The sequence below is a fragment of the Siniperca chuatsi genome, linkage group LG4 (assembly GCF_020085105.1).
Source record: "Siniperca chuatsi isolate FFG_IHB_CAS linkage group LG4, ASM2008510v1, whole genome shotgun sequence".
NCBI lineage: Eukaryota > Metazoa > Chordata > Actinopteri > Centrarchiformes > Sinipercidae > Siniperca > Siniperca chuatsi.
Window position 1 is genome coordinate 17,564,930 of NC_058045.1, and position 14,534 is coordinate 17,579,463.

At 39.7% G+C, this 14,534-nt stretch overlaps 1 protein-coding gene and 1 long non-coding RNA gene across 5 annotated transcripts in view; one reads left to right on the forward strand and one right to left on the reverse strand.

Annotated features, from left to right (window-relative positions):
* Window positions 1–3,843: 3,843 nt before the first annotated feature.
* Window positions 3,844–10,247, reverse strand: LOC122874441. The gene is made up of 2 exons (XR_006377608.1): window positions 10,117–10,247; window positions 3,844–4,658 (listed from the first exon to the last, which is right to left on the reverse strand). It is a non-coding gene; the product is annotated as an uncharacterized LOC122874441 (long non-coding RNA).
* The window catches only part of trim44 (tripartite motif containing 44), a 45,570-nt gene continuing 41,011 nt past the window's right edge, over window positions 9,976–14,534 (forward strand). For 2 of the 4 annotated variants that reach the window (XR_006377607.1, XM_044192313.1), the window contains exons 1-3: window positions 10,141–10,635; window positions 11,389–12,062; window positions 13,403–13,480. Coding sequence is in view for 3 of the 4 variants with exons in the window: in XM_044192313.1 (XP_044048248.1) it covers window positions 11,418–12,062; window positions 13,403–13,480 (723 nt within the window). In the remaining variant the exon portion in view is untranslated. Of the gene's footprint in view, window positions 10,636–11,388; window positions 12,063–13,402; window positions 13,481–14,534 lie in introns of all 4 variants that reach the window. The other 2 variants (XM_044192311.1, XM_044192312.1) reach the window with 2 other exon arrangements.

The window sequence follows — 14,534 nt, forward strand, 5'->3', positions numbered from 1 at the left end:
AGTTCAATTAAGAATGATTTCCTTCTAGCGTTATTGTATTTACTGTATTCATTCATCTACCACTTTTTTATTTATTTCCTAGAAGCACACCACTTAATCTCATAATCTGCTTTTGCTGTGACTAGTGCTGTATTCCCTCAAAGACAGAGGACAAACAGACCGCACAAGCACACATGTACAAACACACTCACACACACACAGTCCCAAATTAATAAGCGGCTTAACTGTCATTAGATTTCCATTTTTAAAATGATTCATCCATTCTTTCTGTTTCCCTCCCCCTTTCCTTGTCATCCTATGTCCTTCTCCTCAGCTGCCTCCACGCTCTGTGACAGGTAGTGTCCCACGCTTGTTTGCTGACTCGGCGCTATGTCCACCCTCTGGCAGTCCAATAATTGTTTTAAGAGTTGATATTGGACACTGGCAGTGGGAGACTCAGCAACAGAGGGAGGGGCTGCCATCAGGAAGATGGGGAACTGTCCAACCGTCAGTCAGGGAACAGCAGCAGGTCATCTTTTCATCCTTTTGTTTGCTCGCAGGCAGTGTTCTCGCCTGTGAAGATGAAATTCAATCTCCATCCTTTCATTCACTGTTCTTCTCTCCCCTCCAGATTACCCCACCCTTTTGCAAAAACCATTCTCTGCTTCTACCCTCCCTTTAACCCACTCTTCTTCTCTGTCCTGTCTTCTTTCTCACCACTCCGTCAGTCACGTTGGCAACACACACACACACAAAAGATTCTCCTCCATTTTGTTGGCCTCAGGCGAAGTTGTTTGAGTGAACATTGTGTGATTCTCTTTCGCCTTTAAATCTGTAATTACCTCAGCAATTGTGCCAAATGCAGTCTCACTCCCTCATCTTCCCCCATCCACCGCATTTCCACTCTGTCAGGGAAAGGAATAAGGTTCCCGCACCTGTCACCTTTTGACTGACAGGTGCGGGGTTACCTTGAGATAAATGCTAGACACAAATGAAATTACTTAAGAGGTCAGCTTCAACATGAAAAGATAAAGGCTTTGCTTTAAAGACTGGTTGTCAGGTTTCTGTGGGAAATGTGTTTCCTATTTCTGGTGTGTGGAAACCCTTAAATCATCATCAGCACACTCAAAGTTGTGAAAGCCTGATTGTTTTGACAGCCAAGTACTGTATTTCTTGCCCAGTTGGAACAGGCCAATTTTTAACTATTCAAAGGTGTCTTTTTTCTTTTCCTCACATGCTCTGTCTATTTCACTAAACACCTTAGAGCTGTCTCTCTTTCAGTATTTTGTAAGCTGAGTCCCAGAGAATCAAGCGTGAGCCCCAGAAGACACCATCCCTGGATTTGGAAGGTTCGAAGGCCTTTGGCACGGGTATTCATACTGAGAATTTTCCAGGGCCACATTAGTGCCAGGATGCCATACGTCAAGGGGCACAGAGGAGCATTGTGACCCGGCGTCCACGTTTAGAGGCCTGCTGAGAAGGACCACAGAGGAAAACACTGCATGTCATTGTTATATAGTGCCAATTATCTGCTCTGTGTCCTCCGCTATGATGTCATGGCAGACAGTGGTCCAGCTGTGGCCAAGCACGCATGACTGTTGGACAGAGGCCATTAATCTCAGCACTGTGTGAACGCTTACGTGAGTATTCTTGCATGCAACTTAAATTTGATGATAATTTCAATTTGCAGCCATATTTTTATTTACATAACCTCTTCCTCAGTTTCAAAGTGTGGCAAGTGCACATTTGTTTTCTATTGATGAAGCACAGATGGAGCAGGAAAATGAGCATGGTCATGAGTAAAGCCAAAAAATAACCTCAGACAAACCTCCCATTGTGTTTGACTCACTTTTTTCTTCCTCTAGGAGAAGAGAGTATCAATCTACATCCAACAGATCTTAACCAGATTAGGACAGGGCTACTTTATGAAACAGAAAATCTTCTTCTAACTTAAGACATAAAAGTCCAGACATATTAGGGTATTTATTTGAGAATATTCACATGTGACAAGTTTAGTTACTTCTAATTTTGTTATTAACTAAACAAATATTTAAACATGACAGCACAAAGGGTTTATGTCAATGCATTGCTCTATGTGTAGCTATGTGTGTGCTAATAAAGCAAAGTTTCCTGAGGTGGAAAAGGTCCCCCCCCCCCCGCGCCATGCACAGTACAGTAAAAGCAGCGTCACTGGCAATCCAGAAGTGCGCCACATCTTGTGTCAAGATTCACAATGTTTTGCATAGTCTGCCTGCTTACACTATAAGCACCTGTGCTCTGTACGATTTTTGTGACAGTTGGTAGAGGCCAAATTATGCACAGAAAACCTGACCAGCCATGATAACCATCAGAATTTCAGTCCAGAAACATGAATTCACCTTTAAAAGAGACATCACCGGACTGTGGCAACTTATTTGTGCTACGATATATTTGGTACATATTTATATCTGCTGTACTGCATATTCACAATTGCGACTCCTTGACAAGAACACTTTACTACTACATGCAGCTCTGTTCTCAAAGTCCATTACAAAATCTCTCTTGTGGGCATAAATCCAACAGTAAGTTCAAGGATGACCACTTCCTAAGATAAAAGCTACTGTCTATACACAGATCACCTTTCCAAGCTTGCAGATTGAGTTAACTTTCACTTCTTCAGCCAACAGACCTCTCCCATTGAGGACTGGAACACAGAGAGGTCCAAACCCAACGACACATTTCCACAATTCATTGTCTTGTAGAGCTGATGATAGAAGAAATGAGTATTCCCTAAAAACTACTAAAAGAGGAAAAGATCCATGTGTCCAGAGGTGTGCCTCCACATCTGGAAACTAGATGTTATGTTGGTATAACTGGCTGTGTTGCTAAATCACTTTGTGTGAGCTAATAGAAATTGAAATAAGATGCACTTTTTCTTATTTTGTCTATGTTTTGGCATGATCAGAGCGTGGAGTTATTTAAAAGGATTAGAAAAACAATATTTTCATTAGAAGATTGTAAAATAATGAAAAGGTAATTTTTCCCTCATTTTTTTCCCTTTGACTTTCTTTTGTCTGGGAATGTGTGTGGTATGCAATGATTTATTTGTTCATTCACAGCCTTGCTTTTGAACATGATGCCATATACAATTTCAATCAAATAAAAGGAGAGGATAATAAGGTGCAGGTATGTCTTATTACCTGGTTCTTTCAACTTCCCAACTGTTTCTCAAGCTAAGCTATATGTTCAAAACAAATTTTAAAAAGTAATCTGTCTATACTGCCTGAAATTCTCTCCCATGTGTAACCAATGAATGAAAGGACTACTGATGTATGATACATTTCAATTTGCTTCAGGAATACAAGCCTTACAAGTTTAATTGCTTCCACACACTGAACTGTGCAGTGAGAATTCAAAGTCATCATATTAGCTGTGCTGCATGTTTGATTCAGAACAGCGTTATTACCGTCGTCCCCCTGACACCCTATTTCTGCAGCTCTGAGCAAAAGTGGAGCGTGAACCCTGTAGGAAACTGCTGGTTGCACATCACTGGCCTACGACTAGTGGTTACAGTTACCGTGGTTACAGAGTGTGTGTAAGAGGCTGATAAGAGCAGTGTTTGGATCAAGCAGTGGAAGGCAAGGATGGGGCACAGTGAGGGAATATATGCCAAGGCAGTGATGATGGATTCACTGGTTCATCTGCTTTGTGTGTTCAGTCCCACTTCATGTCTGACTGTCCATCTGATATCATGCTTCAGTGTCTAAGCCTTAAAGTGAGTTTCACTTCATCGAGACTTGAAAAATAGTGTGCACAAAAGGTGCACAGGAATTTTATCAAAAGATATACTGTATAAAAGGGCAGTGAAAAAAAGCAAAAGCAAAATCATTTTCTCAGAGATTTTAATAAAGATACATAAATAATAGAAAAATGCATATTGTTCCTTATTGGTCTTTCGGTATCATCTACTGTAAGTGAAAAAAATCACTACTGATGCATTTTTTGTCACAATTAAAATGGTTTCATTGCTCATATACACACTCAAAGAGTCATAATTCAATAGTTTCGTTCAGATAACCCACTGACTTTCTCTAACTACTCATTCTGTCCGTTTGCTTCTAGTACTGTAGTCCAACGTAAAACCTGGGCTTATAAAAACAGACGCGAGGCAGTATTCTCTGGGGATTATTGATTAAATGACTTATTGATGGAAGGCTACAGCCCCAAAGCTGGATATTGATTCTGTGTTTCTAGGGAATAGAGGAGAGGGCCATAAAGAGACTTTGCAACTCATAATAGTCTTACATGGGTTAATTAAGAGAAGACTGTGAATAATCATCTGTGACGGGCTATACTGCTCGTAATGTCAGAATCTCGGTAATGCATGCACAAACACATGCATCTTTTTTTTATCCTTATGGGGGACATTGACTCTCTAAACATCATGACAATAAACACCAATTTTAGCCCCTTAGAGAAGCAAGGACCAGCAAAACTCCCTCAGTTCAGAAAAAAACAAAACTGTCTTCATCCCAAAGGTGTGAAACCCCACATTCTTGTAAGTACACACTTCAATTTTTCAAATCTAAACTCAGATTCACCCAACCAACATTGTGGGAAGTGGCATTCTTCTCAGCCTCCACCCTCTCTTGCATACTTGAGTATTTCTGTTTTCACGAGGGAGCAATCCAAAAAGTTCTCTATGAGAGAGAGAGAGAAGAAGAAGAAGGTGAGAGAGAGACAGATTGTTTTATTGACTTCAAGAAATCTTTCAACTCTATTTGGCATGAAGGGCTCTATTATAGACTTCTACATTGTGGTATAGGGGGCAAGATGTATGATCTGGTTAAATCAGTGTATTTGGAAATTAAGTGTGCTGTTAAAATCGGAGACAAACAAACTGAATCCTCCACCCAGAGAAGAGGTGTTCGTCAGGGCTGCAATTTAAGTCTGACTTTAATATATTGTATATATAAATGAACTTGCTGTAAAGTGGGGTCAGTGTGCTGCTCCTGGCCTCTCCCTCCTGGACAGAGGTGAAGTCTCTGTTTTACGCTGATGACCTTGCTCTACTGTCTCCTACTGAACAAGGACTACAGCAACAGCTGGACATAGTAGAAAAGTACTGTCAGAACTGGGCCCTGGCAGTAAATATGAAGAAACCTAATGTCATGATTTTTCAAAAACGCCCCAGATTACCATTAATAATCATATCATTGAACACAGTATGATTTATAGCTACCTTGGTATAACCATAACAGCATCAGGGAGTTTCAACATGGCAGTGAATGCACTAAAAGAAAAAGCTCAAAGAGCTCTAAATGCAATTAAGAGAAACATTTTTTAGTTTCCAAATTCCAAGTAAAATTTGGCTTTAAATATTTGATAGTGTCATCCAGCCCATTTGCACTGTATGGTAGTGAAGTCATAGCTATGCCCGTTGGGACAAGCATCCAACAGAATCTTTACATGCAGAATTATTTAATTTTACATTTACACAGAAAAACACCAACAAATGCATGTAGAGCAGAATTAGATACCCACTGAAAATTAACATTCAAAAGAGAGCGCTCAAATGTTTTAATCACCTTAAATCTAGCCTCCTTGACACCCTCCATTCCAAAGCCCTCCAAACCCGAGAGCTGAGGCCAGAAAAGAGTCAGAAAGCAGAGACAGATCCTAACCAAGTACAGGCTCAGGGACCACAATCTGGCAATTGAAATAAAAAATATGTTGCAATTTGTATGCAGTTTTCACTTATTTGTATTTTTAACTGCAAGTCTGCAATTCTTGTTTAAATTATTATTATTATTATCTTACCTATATGTATATATTTCAATAGCATGTCTTTATGTATATGTTTTTATTTCATTTCACACATGCTTTGGCAATGATAACATCTGTTTCCCATACTAATAAAGCCCAATTGAACTGAGAGAGCAAGAGCGAGAGAGAGAGATATTAGTCTAGATATCCCTTTGGCAGCAGACAGTAATGAGTTGGTGCTTTGTGTGATACATATGATAATGCATTCAGGACATATTTATGATAGAGTGTCCAATTAAAAAAAAAGTGAAATAGAGGCTGCAGTATAACAATATAAAAATGGATGACCTTAGTTCTGAGACAGACATTACAGGTTTTGGTTAGATGGAGGAAAGTAGAAATAGAAACTTTTGAATTCTGCTAAGGTGCTCAGCAAATAAACCAGTGTGTGTGTATGTATGTATGTATTCAGATAACCAACAACTGTACTTTTTTTACATTTTACACTGAGGTTGTCTGATATTTTTATTTTACCATGTCATTATAAGTACATTTGGCTGTCATATGATTCATAATATAAAGATTGTCTAATTTATGACAGCTATGGTCCTATAATCGACTAAGGGGGTTGGAACCAATGGCTGGAACACATGCTGGGATAGATTCTAGGCCTATGACCCTGATTAGGAATTAGCAGGAGGAAGAAAAGCAGGTACTTTCTACAATTTGTATAAATGTAAACTTACATTTATACAAATTAACATTCTTGTCAACTGTTTTCTGGACACAGGGCATACCTTATTTGAAAGGGGTTAACTTAAATCCTTTAATTATAGTGCCATCATGTTGTTTACTAAAGTGAACTGACATACCATATTTGGTGTTAGATAAATGAAACTAAGGCACCCAATTTATTTTGGTATGGGCAGACTAAATATTAGAAATACATAGATTGTATAGAGTGCAAAAGCACCACAAACTACAGCCTCCAAAATGAAGTTGAATCAACACCTCTCTAAAACAGCTACAAACAAAAACTGAACATTAGAACCTTCATAAAAGGTAGGATTTAATGCCGGACTGTTGTATTAGATTTAGTATCAAATTAGAATTACTATAGTTAATTTTACCTAATGCAGTCTATAAACTGACAGCTAGGTGTATTTTGATTGGTGGCAAATAATGTATGTAATAATAATAATAATGTAACATAGTTTTACATTCACACATTGAATGTGCTTTGAGTACATATTTGTATTCTTGGGAGAATACTGTAAGATCTTGATTTTACAATGTCTTGGATGACAACATTTTTAGAAAATCCTGCTCTGTATCTCTGTCCTTCATATTTGCTCTCATTGCACAAATTGTGCTCTTTTCTTCTTCCCTCACCTTTATCTCACTGCTCACTGCCTCTGATCAGTCTTGACAGCTGTTCTTCCTCTACCTTGCCCTTCAAACACACACACACACACACACACACACACACACACACACACACACACACACCAAATCAGGGGTTACTAATTTAGCTGGCACCTAGGCAACTGCACCTTGGCAAAACCCAATCCATCTCTCTTTACTTCAGTCCATGTTCCAGATCAGGTTTGAAGGGGTTAAAGTTTTTATTCTGCAAAGTTTAGTTATCCTGATTCATGAGACAGGCCTCAGGAATCCACAAACAACCTTGCAAAACAGCATATTGATTCTGTTTTATGTTGCACAGCTATGACAGGTTGAGAGAGGAAAAGTCAAGAGCATCCAGAGAATGAACCAGAGGGCAAATGAGGAGCTGGGAGACGGAATGAAATATCAACAGATAAAGGGGGAGCAAGAGAGAGAGAGAGTGAGAGCGAGGGATACATGCTAACTTACTCCAAGAAGTGCTCCCCAGACAGACCAGTATGTTGCACTAAAAGACATTTCATCTTGAGACCAACGACTGACCTCATGCCAATAAAACAATGTTAAAACTGAGGCATTAGGTAAGTGTTTTCTGTCTGCTCTGCTTGTCTGCCAAAGTTTCCCCCCTTCACTCTTGGCTGGCGTTTCTGAGAGCTTGATGTTCTTTGCGTTGCCAACTTCCATGCACAGGCTATTCTGAGCTGTAGAAACACAGTTTAGGTACACAAACATAGCTCCTATTGCATGTTTCCCTATAACCCCTGGGTAGAGGAAAAACAAGTTCCTATCAGTAGCCACGTATTGTATTTATGTTGAGTACTTATTCTAATGAACTGCAAGTCAATGAGCCTTTAAGTGTTGTCAGTTTTATGCAGTGTGCAAGATGATGCTGTTAAGCAGAGTTTAATGCAGTGAAAGATTTTAAAATAAGTCAGGTGACCATTTAACTTCACACTGACCATGTTGTGTGGTTCAATACTATAAGATCGATTATTATTGGATGTGATCTTGCAAAACAGTTTGTGCTCTCAATTCCAACTACAACTCTAATCAGAGTCATACATCTGTTACGATTAAATGCCCTCTGGAAACACAGTTTCAGTTTTAATCATTACATCAGTACGGCTTAAGCAACTCTCATGCCAAGGCAAATTTGGTTTTGCCAGTGAAATATGTTTTCATTGAGTCATCCTTTCTGTTCATAGTCTTATAATACATCTTTTCTGGTGGCAATCTTTCTATAAGAGCGATCCTCTTCAAAACAGCTCAACGACTTTGGCCAAAACAGCATAATCATCCATATCGAGGGGATGCTGGAGGCTTACTTGGAACGTGGTCCATGGTTATTTATGGTGTGCCATTCAAATCAGAGTAACAGTCAACAATTATTTGCCAAATACTGCTTGTGTAAAGCCCAGCTCAATAGCCTCTTTAGATCTCTCTAAAGAGAACAGCTTGTTTTTCCTCATCTCTCTGTCTCTCTCTCCAGACCTCTAATCCTGCTCCATTGTCTGTCAGTGCTGGTGTATGGAGGGTAAGCACATGAACAGAAGGGGAAAGCAGACATCATAATTAGAAACTGTCCCCATTAACAACAGTGTTAAAATTAACAATTTGTTTACTCTTCCAGCTGAACCTTCTCCAGATAATAAATACATCTTCGTTTGGCCTTGTAGCTGTCACTCACTTTGCTGTATTTCTTATAAATGTATGCATGACCAATAACACGCACTTCTATTAACACCATTTAAACACTCACTGGGAAAATAGGATTGGATTTTGTGATATCAGCATATTGCTTTCGCTCACTTTGCCTAATCACCCAAGGAAACCACAGGAGTTTCATCTCGGCCCCAGATAATGTAATTAGCATCATTACAACTTTTTCATTGATGATTACATTTGAATAACAGAAATAAATCTCTGTTTTTAATTTCGTATTTTTGGGAGAAGTCTCAAATCTCTCTTAAATCCAAAGTCTCATGAGCAAATATTTTAGGTCTCTGAGTATAGGTCATGCTCTTTATATAATGTTCTAATAGAACATTCTTTCTTACAAAGCAATTTCATGTTTTTTTATTGGTTGAGACCAAGTTTGTTCAATCTATTACAATAGATATAATAATGTTCATAAAACGGGTTATGCAACAACAAAGGCACTGTATGACTTAATAGTACACAACATCAAGACAACCATGTAATCATATCCACATATTGAAATATGTAATCATACTCCCTACAGGCCTGTTCTTTGGCACAAGTGCAACACATTTACAATAACCTGCAATTATTATGTTTATTTATTTGTAATTATTCTTTTCCCATTTTCAGTTTGCACTTTTATGTCCTGTTATTATATATTTATATATATTATTAATAAATCAATAAATAAATGACAAACTGGCTGTTTCCGGTGTTGTGTCAAAGTCAGATAGTGTTTCCCTCCCATTAGAATAGTGTTTCCAGTAGTTCCCCCCTGTGGTCGGTTAGTTAGTTGGGGTTATATAGGGATAAGGTTGGGGTTACCATCTTCGTTTGTGTCGCGGGAAGTCGGATAAATTTGTCAAATGAAACAAAAAGAAAGAAAGAAAAAGCTTAAAAACCCACTTAACTGCACACAGAACTGATTATTGTTGTTAAGTTAAGTTGTCAAGGATTTTGGAAATGTCTAACGTTAGTGTTGTCAAACAACCTGATAAGGTTTTGAAATTTCGACATAACGTTATTTATTTTTGATGCAAACAGTGGCTAATCATGTAGCTAATCATCAATGCAAATGTGACAATCAGGCACAGACTCTGTCCCCATGTAGTTTCTGGTGAGTTTTGTATATTTCTGTTGCAGATGAAAATTATAGCATTTTTAACACTTGGTGACAAAGGAAACTGCACTGGAACTGCTTTTGTTAGGTGCCATTTGTTCTGAAATGTAGCTAGCCTTAGCTAGCTTTTACAAGAACGTTGGATGACGTAACCTTACTGACCTTACCTGTACCCCGAATGACTTCCTGCCTCAGGCGGTAAAGTTAAACAAATATAGCGTTAATTATCACTGAAACTCAAAATAAGTAACGCTCGCTCATGACATAACGTTAACTACCATTAACGTTACAACTGTGACAATATTTTTCCTTCCGCCTGCCTCCGGTTTGACTGTCTTTGTTGTGCTTGTCAAACGGGTTTTCTCTCTCCAGCCTCGCTGTGTCTCTGCCGTTCTCATACACAAAGGAGACTACAAGCAGGAAGTCGAGAAAAAAAAGAAGCGGATGAAAATAAGGAAGTAAACGCTGTCGGATCGGAGCTGGAGCCCCTCTTCTGCTGTAAAGTGAAAGTAGATCAGTCGACAGCTCAGTAACACAATTCAAACCTCAACGGCTGTGCTAAGGAAGTTAGCTGTCAAGCTAATTCCTCCACTGACTCCACATCTCAAAGCAAGACCTAAACAGAAAAAAGAGAAGGGGGGTGGAAGACACAGACGAGTGAGTACACTGCAGTGAGTTGCAAACTGGTAAGCCCCATAGGATAAGGTAAAAAATGCCTGCATGTGTTTGTGTGAGGAGACACTGTGTGAGTCAGAGACAGAAAAATAGCAGAGAGTTGTGGGGGAAGAGGGGGACTTTTCTTTGCATTACAGCACTTTTTCTACCGGTTGTTTGTGTCAGCAGTGTAAAAGAGTACACAAACAGCTCGGGAGAGGAAGGCTCCGAGGAGAAAGAGAAAGTGAGAAGAAAAAAATGTCTCTTTGTGTGTGTGTGTTCTGTGTACAAGGCATGCACCGTCTTTCAGCTTCACTCCTGCAGAGTGAACTGAAAAGAGGGTGAGGGTGATAGGGCATAAATACAAAACACACAAAGTCCAGGGCCTCATGACATACAGAGGGAGGTGAGAGAAGGGGAGTGTGGGTGTTCGGTCATGCTGAGGATACAGTCGTACACACTCAGCACTTTCTATTTGTGAGTCAGTAAACAAAGTGAGTGTGTTTGCACACAAAGACAGTTCAGTGACTACAGATGGGGTCTTCCTGTTTATTGCCCTTGCAAAATAGTGCAGGTTTTTTTGCATAACATGTGTGATAGTGTTGCTCTGGATCTTGTTTACTGTGGACTTTGGCTCTCTCCATACATCATCTGTTGTGGGAATATTATATCAGAGGGGATTAGTCCTGAGGATCTTGGACTTTCCCCACTGCAAATATGAGAGCTGTTCACAGAAGGTCACAGCTATTAATAACCTGTCCTCTACTCTGTGTGTCTCCTATAAGATTAACCCCCAGAACTATTATCAGCTACCATGGACCACAAAGGGGAACCCAAGGAAGGAGCCATGGGGCTGAAACAAGAGGAACTTCCACAGATGGATGGGTCATGTGATGCGTGCGAGCCTGACGAGGCCCAACCGGCCACACAAGCATGCCACATCTGCAGCTTTGCCTTCTGCCATGTCCATGCTGACAGACATGCCAGCAGCACACGTCACCCGATAACGCCTTATAACCACGAGGGGACACAGGCTAATGGACTTGGCACTAACAGAGACTCCAGAGTTGGAGGTGGAGCTGAGGATGAGGCTGGTGCGGAGAGGGCAGCTGGAATGGGTGCGATTCAGGGGATGGCATTACTTGGAGTGGCAGTGGCTAATGGCGATGAGAGTGGTGATGCTGGGGAAAAAGAAGGGACCCAGAATGGTCTGCAGCTGGAGGCTGTGCTGGGTGATGGAGCTGAAGGTGCAGACGCAGGGCAGGAGGCCATGCCTGCTGGAGAGGCTGGTAAGAGGGACACTGTGACAGTAGAGAGACTGCGCTGCAAAGAGCATGGGCAGGAAGGCTCCCTCTACTGTAAACCAGATGAGAAGATAATCTGCGTGGTGTGTGCCGTGCAGGGGGAGCACCGTGAACATGAGATCATCACTCTGCATGAGGCCTATGTGTGGCAGAAGGTGAGTCACACACAACATGACAGATTTATATATGGTAGAGCAGCAATGTGTGCTTTGCTGTATTTGACCTCTACTGTACTTAAGCATGTTCCACAACATCTGCTGCTCTGTAATGTATAACATAATGTATTCAGAGCATTGCCTATCTGGTTTGCATTTCTAATTCAGTATTAAGTAGTATGCCAATAGCTGTAGGCCCTGTAGTCTTTAAGTCAACTCACCAGGGCTCTGCAAGAACTCTGTGTAATATTTTATACACAACAATGTCTCATGATCACCCACATGATACCATTAATAAATGGATTGAGTTACACAGCTACATAAATAATTTCTATGAAAACTGTCAAATGGAAATTAAACATTACATCCCAATCTCTGTCTGGTTTGGTGCCAATTATGGCTTCACTTTTCCTCCATTTCCCAGATGGCTTTTTGCTTCAGGTGTATTTAATAGGTCCACAGAGTCGCCAGTCATTCCGTGTAACATTGCAGTTGGTCTAGTAAGCCGGGCCAATGCTGTGCTTGATTTTGACAATAACTCCATCATCACTATGGGCGCAGTTCTGCAGAGCATAGTGTTTGTGATGATCATAGCACCATTTAGAGTCCGATGTTATCAGCACACTGAACACATTCGAACTGTGTTATTGCACAGAGGACTAATTAACAGGGTGTGATAGTATCAGAAACCAGGACTTAGTTTTGGATTAATATTTTGAACAGTCAAAGGTTTTGTTTGTGAACACTAAAATAAACAGAATCAGAAAATCTCAGCAAGAGCCTCATTTGAAAATTGTCACACAAAGCCGGTGCATTTAGCCACAGTAGTAATGACCCTCATGGTGTGCTGACTGTAATTTACAGAGCAAGATTTTTATCCTCTGCCCTGTAGCTGTACATCTGGAAAACAAAAGTAGAGAAGACCACATATGGATTGATGAGAGGGAAAGGGGGTCACACACACACATAGCCTAAGGCCACATTATTTACTCTAAACTTACTCTAGCTTTTATCCTGCATCCTGTGTCAGTGTATTCATGTGAAAGAACCCTTTATCTCCAGGAGTAGTGATATGATTTCCAATTGCTGTACATTGCATTGAGCATGTAGCATGTCAATATGCCCAGTCTTTCTTTGTATAGAGTTAAGGATAATTTAATTTGGTGCTCTTCTAAATGATTAACAGCGTGATAATTAACTAATAATTAGCTAACCGGGTGTTGTTATGGTGTTGTTATTATTGTTTGAGTCACACAGAAAGAATCTCTGTGTACATACTGTGTTTTATGTAGTGGCATACTCTGTTGTGTTTACTGTGTGTTTGTTTGCTCCACCTGTAGAGCAAGCAGGGTTATGACCTGCTGGGCTGTACACAACAGATGGCTGAGACGATCAAGACCAAGTGGACCAACCCTGAGGTGAGTGCAAACTCCTGCATACAGAACACTGAGTCGAATCCTAAAATGGGTAAGAGCCATTTTTAGAAAACTTCTCCCAAAAGATTTGCACTCAACTGTTCTCATTTAGTAATGAGCTCCAACCAACTCTTGTCAAATGATATGAGAATTTCTCAGCAATAAAAGATTAATTTTACCTCATTGCGAGGAATAACATCGTACCATGTGCATATTGCATTGCTTTTCATTATGTGATTGTGCCATGTGGTTCTGATTATTTTGCTGATGATTTTCCTACAAAGATATCTCTCAGTGCAGTCTTAAGATGTCAGTGTTCACTTTTAGCATTTCAGACAAAGCTGAACAAGTATAGCAAACATACGGTGTAGTTGTAATTGCTGCAAATAGCACAAACCATAAATAGAGAAGGTTGTTTTTGCTGTGGATTTTTAAAATTATTTCATGTTTTTCAAAATGTACTGATAGGTGATGGTAGTAGGGACAGTATGTACACATGTATAAAATAATCTGAAATAGCTTAATATGTATTAATTGGTGGTCATACTTTGTTTTGTTTCATCTTAATTTAATGACCTATTGTTAAACAGTATATACTAGTGGCTTCAAGGTTTGTTGCTATGGATCCTAGGCCTGTCTTCAACAAAGGAAAATCTTAGTCTATGTTCAGTTTTATCTGTGTACATAATTAGGCCAAGCAGTCTCAGTCAGCCTTACAAATTCACACTGCAGAACTTGCAGGTCCATTTTTACATTAAATGCAATTTTATATTTCATTTGCCCCAGTCCATGACTTTCCTAACTACCAAGCCCAGTTTGGATTGCTCACAATCTGATTTGAAGACCATGAATGTGTGATTATTATTTTTGCCATGTCTTTAGCGTAATTCAAAAAAGCTAAATGAGTATTTTTATCAAATAGGTTATGTCTATACGATTATAGCATCTTATTAGTTTTGTAGGTTTCAGGTAAGGTTAAAAAAACAACCTGGTTTCAAGCTATTGGGAGCCATAACAGAGCAAAAGAAAATGAGCCATTACTCATTTCTAATTCAGT